The sequence below is a fragment of the Emiliania huxleyi genome, assembly GCF_000372725.1.
Source record: "Emiliania huxleyi CCMP1516 unplaced genomic scaffold EMIHUscaffold_32, whole genome shotgun sequence".
Lineage (NCBI taxonomy): Eukaryota > Haptophyta > Isochrysidales > Noelaerhabdaceae > Emiliania > Emiliania huxleyi.
In genome coordinates, this window is record NW_005199601.1 from 470327 (window position 1) to 484518 (window position 14192).

Consider the following 14192-nt stretch of genomic DNA (forward strand, 5'->3'; position numbering starts at 1 on the left):
GCCAACACTAAGTGCGCAAACTGGAAAGCACCAAAGCTGCGCGCGGATGGCGGCATCAAGCAGAGTGGGCTCCGCCAGGGCGAGAAGAAGGGCATGAAACACTCGCTCTACTTTAAGCTCGAGGTGGTGCGCACGCTGCGCAGGTTGCAGAGCCTCGAGAAGCGCTGGGAGAAGGCGCCGAGTGGCTGGCGTGGCGCCGGCATCGAGACGTCGGAGATTCACAAGGGCGTACACCCCTCCCTCGTGTCCAAGTGGGGCGGCAAGGAGGACGAGCTGCACATGGCGCTGCAGCACGAGAACCGCGTCAGCCGTAAGCAGAAGCACCGCACCGGCACGATGGCGACGTTCCAGTCGCGCGGCGCACGGCGGACGACCCTCCATCGCGGCCGCGCGCCGCCTTTCGCTGCGGTCGAGGTGGAGCTGCACAAGCGCTACCGCGACAAGCGGACGCGTGGCGAGCGCGTGACCGGCCAATGGCTTCGCGTCTCCATGAAGCGCCTCGTGCGCGAGTTCGCCGGCGCCGACGTGGCCGACGGCTTCAAGGCGTCCAAGTGGTGGCTGCGGTCGTTCGCGCGGCGCTTCGGCATGTCGCTCCGGCGCAAGTCGAACAGCCGCGCCGAGTCCGTCCTCGTGCGGCTGCCGAAGATCAAGCGCTGGCACGCGCGCCTCCGTCGCCGCCTCCGTGGCGGCCTGCAGGAGAAGCTCGACCCAAAGTGGGGACGCTGGTTGCCGCGCAACCGGCTGAGCGTCGACCAGGTGCCGTGCAACCTCCGAGCGGGCGATGGGCGCACCTACGACGACACGGGCGCCAAGCGCGTCTGGCTGGCGGGGGCGAAGGCTGACGACGGCAAGCGCTTCTGCACGCTGCAGATCGTCGCGCGCGCGAGCAACGGCGACGCCTCGATGCCGCGGCACGGGCAGCCCAAGCTGTGCGTGATCTTTCGCGGCCAGGGCAAGCAGATCTCGCAGAATGAGCGAGATGCGCGCCACTCCGACGTGCAGGTGCGCTTCCAGCCGAAGGCGTGGGCTGACGACCAGCTCTGCGAGGACTTCGCGGACGTGGAGATGCGCGAGGCGACGGCGGCCGCACGCGCCGCGGGCGAGCGGAGCGTCGCCATCTTCGACAACCTCTCCGGCCAGACGACGCCCGAGCACCTGCGCAACCTGCAGCGCCGCGCCCACTGCGACCGCCACCTGCTGCCGACTGGCTCGACGGGCGAGCTGATGCTCATCGACGGCGGCATCGGCGTCCGCCTCAAGAACCTGATGGGCGACGAGATGGACACGTGGCTCGAGCAGCCGGGCCACCTCGAGCGCTGGACCAAGGGCCCCAAGGAGGGTGGCCTCAAGGCGTGGCAGAAGCGTTCGCTCATCACGCAGATCGCGGGCCGAGCGTGGGAGACGCTCTGCGCCACGTATGACTTCGAGAAGTCGGCGCGCAGCCTCGGCCTGCTCATGACTGTCGACGGCTCCGGCGACGAGCACATCTGCGTGCAGGGGGTGACGGACTACACCTTCAAGGACGAGGACGGCGGATCGGACGGCGGGGAGAGCGAGGCGGACGAGGACGAGGCGGAGCTCGCCGATGTCGACGAGGCGGCGGGCGAGGAGGAGGGCGAGGAGGAGGGCGAGGAGGAGGCGGAGGACGGCATGGAGGACTCAGAGGACGAGGACGAGGACGACACCGCCGTGCGCATGCAGGCATGCGGCGAGGCTCCGGCAATGCCCCCGAAGGGCTACGTCTATGCGGCGACGTGCCCGCCGCTGGCGAACGACGACGAGCAGCGCGCGCTGTGCCGGCGCAAGATCCTCGCCGCGCACCTCCTCGACGGCGCCACCGGCTGGTACGTTGGCACCGTGCAGCACTTCGGCGTGGGCTCCTCGTGGCGTCAGCCTGACGCGACGCACATCGTCATGTACTCCCAGAAAGAGACGGGCACCAAGCACCTCGCGGGCCGTGTCGCGTGCAAGCTAGCCGCCGACAACTATGGCGCGAGCGAGTGGTGGCTCCTGCTGGAGCCGGCGCCAGAGAGCTGAGCATGAGGGACTTGACGTGTTGCGTCACTGTTCACGCAAAGACACAACCCCGGGCCCAAGACTCACACTGTTCACACTATAGAGAGGGTGAAAATTGCGTTTCACCATGACTGTAGACTGAGAAGAAAGTGAAAGAACGACCTCTCTCTAAAATGTAAAAAGTCGTATGATTTCTAAAATTTTCTTCGCGCCTGCGGCGCGGCAGATCAGAGAAATCGGGCCGGCCTCGTGCCAGCAGCCGATTTCTATTTCGGCCAGGGAAATCAGCCAAATTTCCAGCAGCCAATTTCTAAACACCGATTTCTAAGGCAAGAGCACGCACTGTATTAATTTTGACACTCGAGACAGTCTGCGATCTTGGCGCGCGGGCGCGCGGCGGGCGAAGGAAACGCCGACCCTCCCGAACCGCCCAGTATTCTCAAACGTCCCTCCCATCTACATTCTCATTGCAACCGTTGGACCGAGCGCCTGCCAAGGCAGTGCTAGCCACCCAGTGCAGCGCAGGTGATCTCCAAGCCTTCTCCTCGACGAGCCGCGCCGCGCCGACCGCGTCGCCGGCCGCGCCGAGCGCCCGCACGGTGTGGACTCTGTCCCACTCCGACGGCTCGATCCGGCGCTCATACAAGTGGCGCCACACCCACCCCGCCGCGTCGGCGGCCTCTCGCCGCCGCTCCCGCGGGGCGTCGGCGCACGCGCGGAGCAGCGCGCTGCATGCGGCGCCGTCGAGCGACCGGCGTCGGCGCTGCCGGCTCCCGGGTCGAGCGGCGAGGGCCGCGCTGTCGCTGTCGGCCGGGGTGCTGTCGGCCAAGCCGCTGTCGGCCGGGCCTAAAAGAAACACGCGCTAAAAGGAACCCGGGTGCCGGCCAGGCCGCTGTCGGCCAGGCCGCCACCTGCGCCGCCGGCGCCGGCGCCGCCATTCTCGACCCACTCGCGCGCCAGCAGCGCCGCGCGCGGCCCGTCGCCGACTGGCGCGAGGGCCTAAGACAGAAAGAAAGACACGCACTGACACCAGAAAGACCGCGGCCCGATGCGCCGACTGGCGCGAGGGCCCAGGCGAGGAGCGAGAAGGTGGCCGAGTCGGGTGCGACGCCGTGGGAGCGGTGCAGCAGCCGGTAGAGGGCGAGGGCGCGGCGCGGCTGGCCGGTCGCGGCGCTCGCTCGCAGGAGGGCGTTGAGCGTGTACGAGTCGGGCGCTGCGCCGGAGCTCGCCATCTGCCGCGCGAGGCTCTCCGCCTAATGAGCACGAATTAACTCTCACCGACGAGCTAATGAGTTAGCGCCGTCTGCGCGCGCGGGGCTGTCTGCGTTGAGCCGCTCTCCTCTGCGCGCAAACGCGCCGATGAGCAGGTTGAAGGAGGCGGCCGAGGGGGCGCCGCCGCCGCCGCAGAAGGAGTTGAAGACCTCAACTGCGGCGGGCAGCTCGCCCGCCGAGACGAAGGAGTGCAGCAGCGTGTGCAGCGTCCGTGCCGACGGCCTGAGCCTCGAGGAGCCGCTAGCGGAGAGGAGGGTGGAGGCCTCGCTCGCGCGGCCGGACCGAAGAAGGGACTGCAGCATCACGTTGAAGAGGGGCAGGTCGGGGGAGGCGCCGCCCCCGCGCAGGCTCGCACCCAGCTCCGAGGCGAGGCGGCCTGCGCCCGCCACCTCGCCCGCCTGCAGCAGGGCGGTGAGCAGCATAGCGCTCGTCCGGTTGTCGGCGCGCACGAGGCTGTGCAGCGAGAGCGCCTCCATCGTGCGGCCCTCACGCGCGAGCGCCGCCATGAGCGCGGCCGACTGGCTCGGGTTCGATACGCCGCCGGCCCGGTGGAAAGCGGTCAGCGCCTCGGACGCCTCGTCGAGCCGTCCGTCGCGCCTCAACCTGGCGGCCAGCGCGTCGAAGGTGGGTGCGCACGGCAGCTGGTCGTTGTTGCAGCCTGCCACGAGCACCTCGCACGCGAGGCCGCATCTGCCAGCCGCACGCAAGTCGTCCACGAGCGCCGACACCTCCGGCGCTGCCATGCGCTGCACGCTGCTCACAAGAGCAGCGCGATGGGAGGCGCTCTCGAGCGGCGGCAGAGAGGCGAGCGCGGCGGCCGTGGGGCAGCCAGCGGTTAGCAGCAGTCGGAGCAGCCGGAGCAACGGGCGGGTGCAGGTGGCCATTATCCGCGTCCTTCAGGGTTCCAACTTTTTGCGGGGTATGGTATGGTTCACGCGGCCCAAAGGGTCTTGGGCGTCGGGGTGGCGAGCAGGGGACGCAGCTCTGAGCGCCCAGCGACGCGTGCCGGATGGAGTCCGGCCGCGGGTGACTAGGGAAGTTCGCTCAGGATGTGTCGCAGTCAGTTCGGCTGAGTGTCTTGTCTTGTGGTTCTGTGTGTCGCTCCTGTGTGACCGTCATCGCCCGTCTAGCGTCCACCCATACCGCGTTGGTGTCCCAGTCGTTGGTCGGACTGTGTTTCGCCTTCCCATCAATCAATCAATCAAAGGGTGGGGTGGCATGGTCCTGACCGCCCATCCCCGGTCTCCGGGAGGCTGCGTTTGTCAGCAGGCGGGGGGATATTGTCTCGAGGTGGGTTGGAGCGTTAGTACCATACCATAGTCCATACCCCGCAAAAAGTCCGAACCCAGGCTCGCCGGGAGAGACCTAAAAAGAAAAGCACGAGATTGCGCGAGATCGACCGAGATTGCGCGGCGCGCCACGCGGCGAGGTGGATGGGTTGGGAGCGCAGGGTAGCTGGCAGCTGACGACAGAGCGCCGAGGTTGGAGCAGCAGAAGGCTGGCTCGAAGGAGCCGAAGAGGGCGAAGCGGACGGCGCTGCCGACGGGGCAGATGTAGGCGGAGGCGGGGCGTACGGCGGAGGCGCGCAAGCGACTGGGAAGGGGGACGTGAAGGAGAACATGAAGTTCCGTCCCGAATTAAACTTAGCAGCGGTCGCACCGAGTGTCATCGTGAAGCTGCTGGTTGATGCGAAGTAGAACGTCACCGATCTGGCAAGCTGCAGCGAGGTCAGACCGGTCGTCGACGTGGGGTTGTCCGCCCCGGTGCCAATCGCTGTCGCGGAGAAGCGGGTGCGACCGTCCAAAAAGAAAGAAATAAAACATACAACCCAAAGGAGGGATGGGAGGACGGCACGCCGCCACCACACAGGGATTTCACGGGAAGGAAGGTGTGTTGCTAGCCGTCGCCCACCCTTGGGCGTCTGCCTCTTCCTTCTCTCTTCGCAGTCGGGACGGCGGTTTTTTTGGCAGTCGAAAATTTTGCTTCAAAAGCGGGCGCCGAATTACTACTTGTGCCTCCCTCGTCGCAGCTGTGGCGTCTCCCCTCACACGAGACCAAGCGCCTCTCGTCCCACGGCCATATATGGACAGCCCCTGGTCGCTAGTGGATGACGATTTTGGGGGGCGTGGCAAAGGGCGCAACGGTGGCAAGTTGCTGGGCGCGCCGCCATCGGGCTTCTCGGCGCGAATACCGATTGAGAAACCAGACGTGTCTGTGCCGACGCCAGTGCAAGAGAATTTGAAAAAGACAGAATCGTACCCAGACATCGAGGATCCGACCTTGATAGCCGGTGAGAATCAGCCTCTCACACGAAAGGGAAGTGCAATTCACCTCGTGGCGAATCACTTCTTCGCCGTCCGCCAAGGGCTTGCGGCAAATCAGCTGAGCGTGCTCCTGCTTTCCGCTCTCTTCTTTGTCTTTTCACTCAATATCCTCCTTTGGTCATACTTTCTAGCTCAGTCTTGCACCAGTGCCGAGTTGGTCGGCTGAGTGTCGCTGTAGGCCATGACGCGGTACGAGGGGGTGGGGGGTGCAGGCACAGCCACAGGCGCTCGTCCAGCGGCCGGGACCGAGGAGCGAGGGGTGCCCCGGCGATGCGTGTGCGCGTGACTACAAATTGTACAAAGATTATGCTCCTTTGCTCACTCGTTTTCACGCGCGGCCGCACGTCGTGGCCGTGCCGCTTCGAGTTCGAGCTTCGACCTTCGTCCCGTTCGACACGGGGCGCGGGGCGCGCGCGGGGCGGCCGCCCCGCGGCCCGCGCTGCGCGCGCTGGGGCCCCGCTCTGCACACCCGCCCCTACAGGCACCCCGCTCACACTCCACGGACGGAGAGAGACGCGTTTTGACTCAAAATCCTGCCTGTACGTACACGCGTCCCCACATGCGGCGTAGTACCTGCCGTAATTCAGCGCAAAAAAAGAGAGCGGGCTCGTCCAGGTCCAGTCTGCGTTTCTTGATCTTCTCTCACTCGGCCGCATTGCCGCACGAGTCCTCGCTCAGGAGCACGTTGAGCTTCGCGGCGTCCGTGTCCTCATTAATGAACCACTGCTCGATGCTCGACGCAGAGACAAAGAGGCCGACCGGCGTCGTCAGCGAGACAGCGTGCCGCAGGAATCGCGCGCGCGCCCGCCTCCGCGTGATCCGGCCGCGCTGAATCCGCTGTATCTCGACTGCAGAGCGAGCCTTGGTCGCCGGGCCAAAGAAAGGGAACAGCCCGCCCTTCTCCACGATCGAGCTTCGACCCGCCGCACCGTCGTCGTCGCGCGCCACGGACAGCCTCTCCGCCTGCAACTCTGCCGCCCGCCTCCTCTGCTGGTCTCGCGCCATCTTTGCTTTCATCAGCGCCGATGAGAGCATCGGGACCAGCTGCCCCTCCTTGTCGTAGCCGGTAGGCCTCGCACGGTGCAGCGCTCGCCCGAGGAGCGGCACGGTGAAGACCAGGTAGGGCAGCGAGAGGAGAGCCCACGTCAGCTTGGCATAGTAGGCGTAGCACCAGAGCAGCCACGACGGCCGGCCGCGAGCGGTGGCCACGGCGGCGTTGGCGGCGAGGGCGGCGGCGATGAGCACGAGGACAACCGCATCGTATAGCAGGAAGTAGGGCAGGAAGCCTACGTGCTGAAGACACCGAGTCAGGGGGGGAGACGGTGTTGTGCAGGGACAGCAGAAGACGTGTCCAGTTCGAACAAAAGAGTACGTATTCCGTATCTAGGGCGAAGGGCCTCCGCGGCGCCTCTGGACCCCGTATCGGATGCGAGCAGCAGCGATCGCCCCTTGAACCTCCTCGTGGCTGGGCGGCGCGGCCTCCGCCCGCAGCCGCACGTACCCCCGGCCGGCCGACGGCGCCGCGCCGCCGGGTGCAGCGGCGGCGGCGGCACGGCCTCCGAGCTTGCCCATCGCCTTGTCCACTCGGACCTGCTCGAGGGCGAGCAGCTCCTCGGGGCCTGCGGTCCGGATACACCGAGGTCAGGGCGGGAATGCGGCCTCGCTCTCGAGCGCTAGTTGGAACACACGAGCCCGTACTCCGCTTCTCTCTAGGGCGAGGGGCCTCCAAAGGCGCGGCCGCCCACAAGCAGCAGCCCCGACATGGCCAGCAGCGCTACACGAGCCACCTCGAGCAGCGCGATTGAGAGGGGCAGCGCGGGCGCCATCGCGGCGCAGGAGGCTGGGTCGCCGTCCGCGGCGCGCTGCAGGCACGAGAGGAACGCATATGCGATGGAGGAGGCGGAGAAGACGCCCGAGATGAACTGGAACGACTTGAAGGAGAGGATGTAGCCCACGAGCTGGGACTCGTCGCTCTTGTCGATGAGCACAAACAGCAGGATGAAGACAAGCACGTTTGTCCCAAACGCGGGGCTCATCTTGAGAAGGATGACCCCGAGCGCCACGCCGTCCCGCTCCGCCACGCTGCGCAGCTTGTTGCCGTCGGCGGGCTTGAGCGAGTGGAGAACGCGCGCGCGCACGCAGTTCCACGCGCCAAACTGCAGGCGCGGTCGCCGTGCCCAGTGGAAGAGCTGCCTCCGCTTCTCCTTGGCGCGTGCGCGGCCGGCCGTCTCCATGATGGACTCCTCGATCGTCTCCTTCAGGTCCGGCCACGCGCCGGCAAAGACCTGGTCCGCGAGACGCTCCATCCAGCGGCTGGCGTACGGCGGCTTGAGCATTCGTTTCAAGGACGCGCCAAACGCCCGCAGGACTTTCTCGACGGAGTGCTGCAGGGCGCGGTCGAGCAGGCCTTTCACAACCGCGTCGGTCTGCTCTTGCTGAAACTCGAGCGCTGAATCGAGCTTTCTGCCAGCACGTGACGCGGCGCCAGTAATGTCGCGGCAGCCCCGCGCAAGCGCTTCCGCTGTACGTCCGCGCGCTCCTTTCATTGGCGAGGGATGGCGCGCAGGGCGGCGGCCTTTGGGCGTGCGAGAAAAGAATTTACGCCGCGGCTCGACACAGGTGCGAACTGGCGCGTGCAAGAATTCTTCACTTGACCCTGGATGTGAGGTTGATGACTTGGCCCCGGATACTCCAAGTGCTCGCGCGCGCATGGTTCCGTAGCCCGTCTAGTGCCTCACTGACCGACTCCAGCGCTACGGTGCACGTGGCCGGTGTGGTACTGGGGCTGGGCAGCCTTGGTTGGGGCCGGCGGAGACCGCCGTCTAGCGAGCGGTCGCACTAGTCGGATATCGTTGTTTGACCTGTTTGTTCAACGGTTGTTTGACCATACTTTGAGCCTTAATTATTAATTCGTGTTTGGGTCTCTGAGGTCGATACGAGCGTCTATAACTTGCCACAAGCAAGCTTTCAAAAGTCAAAACACAAGTTTGGTATTGCTAAAAATCTCTCTCTCAAAAGTCCTGCTGAGCGGGACTCGCAGAACCGCCGTCCGCGCGCTGTGAACAGCGCCGTGGTCAAACACTGTTCAACGTCGTCAAACACGTGACGGTCCAGTAACCGCCAGTGGTACTGGTACCATCGCCTCTGAGAGGCACCAGTGTGTGGTCGGGAACGCATGAACGATACCATGTTTTGCGTGTGATCTGTGATCTGTGAGGGTCCGCCCGCAGGCGCATTTTGTATACCGAGGCGGTGCCCGGTGCCGAGCGCAGGCAGAGCCCACAGGTCGGACCTTAAGACAGCATTGTAGATCCCTGGGCGAGGGTGGTGGAGAGGGCGGTCCGGCGGCGGAGCACCCACCTCCTCCCGGCGTGCCGGGAGGCAGGATGTCATCCCCCGTGATCCAGACCGCCCCGTTGGAGGTAGACCGCTCGTCTAGCCAATCAGCCTTAAGCGAGCGGCCTGGCCGTTGGAATGGCCGAGTATCCGAGAGGCGGCAGCCTCTGCCCTCGGAGAGGGGGGGAGGTCTATGACCTACCTAGTTGTCCGGCATGCGAGGGCATGCTCGGCCGTTCGGAGTCCCCCCTCGTAGAGGACGTCGGAGGGAGGGGAGGACGACTGTCCCTGACGGCGAACCTCAGTTACGAGCCGCCCTCCCCTCGAGACGCGAGGCCAGTGCACTTGGGGCCAAGCCCCCGCGTACACCGTCCCACACGCCTCACGCGGCCTCTGGCTGGAGCGGGATCGCAAGCGAGTCCCCCAGGCCGGCGCGCGTCTTCCGAGAGAGGAGCCGGAGCAAGGGACCTCCTTAGTAAGCCGGCATGCAGGCGCATGCACGGCCGTTCAGAAACTTTCCCAGCCGTTGGAATGGCTGCGCTCCCGCCCCTCACCGGGCCGAACGGGTAGTGGGCGTTGGCGCCGAAGAGGGAGGAGTCGCCGAAGGACGGGTAGTCGTCGGTCATGCGGGGGGAGGAGGAGTCGGCGAGCAGCAGGGAGGAGAAATGCCTGAGAGGGTGGGGAGGGAGGCGTGAGGCGCGAGGTGAGGGGGCGCGGGGCGCGGGGCGTGCGTGGGACGCGAGGCGTGAGGCGCAGGGCGTTGGGCGGGAGGGCGCGGGGCGCTCGAGGTGTGTGTGTGTGTGTGTGTGTGTGTGTGTGTGTGTGTGTGTGTGTGTGTGTGTGTGTGTGTGTGTGTGTGTGTGTGTGTGTGTGTGTGTGTGTGTGTGTGTGTGTGTGTGTGTGTGTGTGTGTGTGTGTGTGTGTGTGTGTGTGTTGGTTTGTTTGTGCGAGGGCTGGGCGGGGCAGGGCAGGGCGGCGGCGAGCGGCGAGCGGCGTCGGCGAGATCGGCGACGAAGAGAGGCGATGGCGACGTACACGGTGGCAGTGTTCACGGCAGCAGCGCCGGTGGCGGCCCCGCGCGGCGGCGGCGGCGCCCTGAGTGAGGCAGACTGCCCTGCACAGCCTGCTGGGAACGCTCCCGACGAGCGGCGCGCCATGCGGGCCCGCCGCGGGCGACGCGGGCGGCGAGCCGACACGCGTGTCGCCGGCGTAGACAGCACTGGCGAAGCGAGGCGGCTGGCGCCGGCCCCGGAGGCGGCTGCAGTAAGAGCAGCGAGGCAGAAGTCACTGTCCAAGGCGTATACTGAGCAGGCTGCCATCGAGCAGCGCGCCATGCGGGCCTGCCGCCGGCGACGAGATTGGAGAGCCGACAGGCATCGAAGAGGTAGGTACTGAGGAGGGCCATCGCGCCCGAGGCGGTCCGCGCCGGCCCTGCAGGCCGTCACAGAGAGCCTGGCGAGGCTGTACAGAATGCCGAGAGCATACTGAGCAGGCTGCCGTCGAGCGACGAGCCATGCTGGCTCGTCGCAGGCGATGAGGTCGAGGAGCCGATCGGAGCGTCGCAGAGGCTGCCGACCACTGCCGTTCGCCCTCGGGCCCAGGGGTGGAAGGCAAGCTTCCTGGCGTTTCTGGCGAGCGTCCAGACGTCGCAGAGCATCCGGCAGGCGCGCAGCGACCCAAATTTTTGCTCACCGCACGGCCGTGCGAGCCGTCGGTCGGTGGTGATGGTCGGCGTCGGGCGCGCGCCGACCGACGCGGCGGCGGTGGGCGTCATGTGGCGCGTTTTGGGACTAGACATTGTCCGAATTGCGGCGGACGTCCCTTATTTTGCGTGTGCAGTTGTAGGTATATTGTGTGTGCAGCACGTCTACAAGTTGCTATGTCTGAGCGCCTCTCGACCGGCGAGCCTGTCCCGGGCTCCACGTACCACGACGGACGAGCCGGAGTTCACGACCGCCACGGCCCACTCCAACGCCCAGAGAGAGAGAGATTTTTAGCAATATGTTAACGCCCAAGAAAAGAAGAATCTCTCTCCCCCAACGCCCACCCCTCAGCACCAGTCTTCTAGGTGGAGGCGGTCCCGCTGGTATCGTCGGGAAGGTCGAGGAGGGTGGGTAGATGAGCGAGAACCTGACGACGCCTGTAACCGGGTACCCACATTGCGAGGGTGGCGGCGGCGAGTCGGCGCGAGGTTCGAGGTTTGCTGGACGGAGTCAAGTGTCTCGCCGAAGAGTGTCTCGCCGAAGAGATCGAGGGACATGTCGTCACTTTGCGACGAGGTGCTAAGCACCGACGAGCTCCTAGGCGTCATCCTCGGCATCCTCCTGCGCGAGGATGCGCTGCGCCGCTGCAAGTGCGCTCGCCTCGTGTGCAAGCGCTGGAAGGATGAGCTGGCACGCGCCGCAAAGACGCCGCCGCGCGGCTGGAAGAGCTTCACCAAGAACTGCGTCTACCTGCGTGGCCGGGTGGAGTCACTGCCGGATGACGAGTCCGACCCGGGTTCGCGGTGGATGCGGGCCATCTACGAGCAGGGGCTGAACGGCCTGCTCGACAGCCGCTTGCCGCATGTGCATGCGTCCTGCGCCGCGCTCGTGGCGCACCACAAGGCGATGCGCCTGAGGGGGCTCTACGTCGTGCTGGCCCCCGCCGCGGCTCACCAACGCTGGCTCGCGGCATTCGCGCGCGACGGCATCTCGGCATTCGCCAACGGCGGCCGGCCCGAACAGCGCTACGCAGGATTTGCAAGTCTCGGGCACCGGCTTGCCCAAGGACAGTCGATCGAGGTTGTCGTCTCCACGTACTCCATGGCCGCCACTGACATATGGTTCATACTGCAGTTCCGCCCAAAGTATGTCTTTTTCGAGGGCGGCCTCTGCCAGCCCAAGCAGTACGCGTCGAGGCTCGCACCGCTGCTCCTCGCCTCGCCGCACCTCGCAGAGCCGCCGAACGGCGTCCTGATTGACGACGCCAGCCTGCTGCAGCACCACGCCAGGAGCATGGAGCTCATCCGCTTCAGCATGGATCGGTTCATCAAAATCTGGCAGCAGGAGGAGGCGAGGCGCGGTGAGGCGAGAACGGGGGGCGGCTCGGACGCAACCTCCGAGTCGGACTCGGTGGCCTCGGAGGAGGAGGACACGGAGCAAGCCGTGGCCGCCGCGCCGTCGCGGCCGCCCTTGTTTGACTCGCCGACGGAGTTCGGCGCTGGAGCGCTCCTGTCGCTCCTGCAGGGCGGCCGCGTCTCGAGCCTCCTGAGGCTGCTTGGGTGGGCGGTGTACACGGAGCGAGGCGTGTGAAGAAGGCTGTGGCGGCGCCGCCGGCTTAGGCTGTGGCGGCGCCGGTGGCGCCAGCGACGTGTTCAAACGACACCACGCGCCGTTTTTGCGCGGTTGATTTGCGCGGTTTTTCTACTTCTTTTCATTTTCGAGATTTTCTACCTAGACACGCTAGAGGGGTAAGGTAAGGTAAGGTAAACGTGCAAGGGGGGGCGACCCTCGCATCTCCACGCCCGGGACACGGGCAGGAGCCCCACGGCATTCAAAGTGCAAGCACCGGCCCGGTGCCGTGGGTGAGCAACCTGCACCCCACTCCCTCCCTCCCAGACACAACCCGCGCACACAACCTCCACAGCGTGGACGACTACGTGTTCAGAAACACCAAGCAGGGAGGCGAGGGTGAAGGGGTAAGGGGCTGTGTGGGGCAGAATCTTCATCCGGCTTATCTGTGACTACTCCATCTAGCCTGGGGGGTCGCACGTCTCCCAAGCCGCGTCCCGTCAGCACTGTCCCCGAGTGGTCCCGCCTCGGCGGCACACACTCTCGACCAGGACAGTCCCGCCAACGGAAACGTGTCGCGCGCCGGCGACGATTGCGGCGTGGTTGTTGTGAAGCGGAGATGGCTCGACCACCGCCCTGCTTCGCAGACCGGGCGAGGAGGGGCCTGCTCCCGTTCCGCGAGGAACAGGAGGTTTCCCCCCCTCCCCCGGCCGGAGCAGCCACGGTGGAAGGCAGCCCCTTGAGTCGAGGGCGGCGCTACCATTGCGCTGACTCAAAGACCAGCTAGCTTGTGCGACCGAGGTTGAAAAATTCTTTTTCTGAAAATTCTCTCACAACACATAAAATGTCGAAACGGAGCCAGTAGCAGCCGTCTCGCCGGCATGGAGCTGCTGTGGTTCATGCTCGGCACGCTCGCCGTGGCCGCCGCCGTCGCCGGCGCGCTCTGCCTCTTAGGCACACCGTCGGCCTCCGCGTCGGCCTCCGCGTTGGCCACCGCGAGCGTTCGAACTGGTGCTGGTGGCGGCAAGCCGGGGAATGGCCGCAGCTATCCTCGCGCGCGCGCGGCCACCGTGCCCGTCCGGTGCGACCCTGGCGGCCGCCTCGCGGTCCTGCTCGTGCGCTCGCGGAACCATCCCGAGTCGTTTGTCTTTCCGGGCGGCGGGATTGAGCCTGGCGAGAGCGAGCAGGAGGCGGCTCGGCGGGAGACGGAGGAGGAGGCGGGTGTGGTCGGCCGGATCGGGCGCAGGCTGGGCAGCCACTCGGACGAGCGGCGCAACACCACTGCCCTCTTCGTGCTGCACGTCCACGACACGCTCGACGAGTGGGCAGAGGCGCGAGGCCGTAGTCGCGGCACTCGCACCGGCCGGCAACACACAGCACTGCACGCACCCCACCTCTGCCCCGCGCACTTCACTAGGCGGGCGAGCGCGGCAACCGGCAGTGGCACTCGCTCGGCGTCGTCGGCACGCGCGCCTCCGAGGTGTCGCACGCACGCGCACGCGCTCGCGCTCGCGCACGCACACGCACACACGCACGCACGCATGCAATCACGCACGCACACACACACGCACGCACACACACACACACACGCACGCACACGCACGCACGCACGCGCACACACGCACACACCGGCGAGGGACTCCAGCACACCCCACGCCGCGGGGCCAGCACGCGGGGCCAGCACGCACACATCGCAAGACGGCTCAAGACTATACGCCCTGGGGAAGAGAGCGCAAGGGCGCAGCCAGCGCGCGCGCGGGGGGGGGGGGGGGGGGGGGCCCACCCATTTACCGGAAAGGGGGGGGGGGGGGGACAAACATTTGAACCTGAAGGGCCCCCCAAATTTCCAAACCCAGGGAAAAAAGGGGGGCCCCTACCCCCCCAAAAGACCCCCAGCCCTCCAAAAGGGGCCCCCACAGCGGGGGAAAGGGGGACCCAAAACCCCCCCCCCCCCCCCCGGGGGAGGCCCCCC

General features: G+C 66.4%; 5 protein-coding genes across 5 annotated transcripts in view; 2 read left to right on the forward strand and 3 right to left on the reverse strand.

The window, feature by feature from the left end:
- Nucleotides 1-2455: 2455 nt before the first annotated feature.
- On the reverse strand, nucleotides 2456-4172 carry EMIHUDRAFT_207727 (hypothetical protein; the record flags this gene model as incomplete). Its single annotated transcript, XM_005774071.1, has 5 exons — nucleotides 2456-2505; nucleotides 2769-2862; nucleotides 2962-3015; nucleotides 3075-3269; nucleotides 3438-4172. 5 exons carry the CDS (start codon nucleotides 4170-4172, stop codon nucleotides 2456-2458), a joined length of 1128 nt encoding a protein of 375 aa, XP_005774128.1.
- Nucleotides 4173-6254: 2082 nt separating this feature from the next.
- Nucleotides 6255-8158, reverse strand: EMIHUDRAFT_207730 (hypothetical protein; the record flags this gene model as incomplete). The annotated part of the gene is made up of 3 exons (XM_005774072.1): nucleotides 6255-6761; nucleotides 7203-7231; nucleotides 7393-8158. The coding sequence occupies 3 exons, from the start codon at nucleotides 8156-8158 to the stop codon at nucleotides 6255-6257; spliced, it is 1302 nt and encodes a 433-aa protein (XP_005774129.1).
- Nucleotides 8159-10232: 2074 nt separating this feature from the next.
- On the reverse strand, nucleotides 10233-10722 carry EMIHUDRAFT_207732 (hypothetical protein; the record flags this gene model as incomplete). The annotated part of the gene is made up of 2 exons (XM_005774073.1): nucleotides 10233-10288; nucleotides 10416-10722. The coding sequence occupies 2 exons, from the start codon at nucleotides 10720-10722 to the stop codon at nucleotides 10233-10235; spliced, it is 363 nt and encodes a 120-aa protein (XP_005774130.1).
- A 484-nt stretch (nucleotides 10723-11206) lies between these two features.
- EMIHUDRAFT_101539 (hypothetical protein) lies at nucleotides 11207-12241 on the forward strand (the record flags this gene model as incomplete). Its single annotated transcript, XM_005774074.1, has 1 exon — nucleotides 11207-12241. The coding sequence occupies one exon, from the start codon at nucleotides 11207-11209 to the stop codon at nucleotides 12239-12241; it is 1035 nt and encodes a 344-aa protein (XP_005774131.1).
- Nucleotides 12242-13101: 860 nt separating this feature from the next.
- Nucleotides 13102-14192, forward strand: part of EMIHUDRAFT_463751 (hypothetical protein) — a gene marked incomplete at its 5' end in the record, with an annotated part of 6561 nt that continues 5470 nt past the window's right edge. Inside the window, 2 exons of the mRNA XM_005774075.1 lie at nucleotides 13102-13521; nucleotides 13638-13700. Coding sequence (XP_005774132.1) covers nucleotides 13102-13521; nucleotides 13638-13700 — 483 coding nt within the window. The remainder of the gene's footprint in view (nucleotides 13522-13637; nucleotides 13701-14192) is intronic.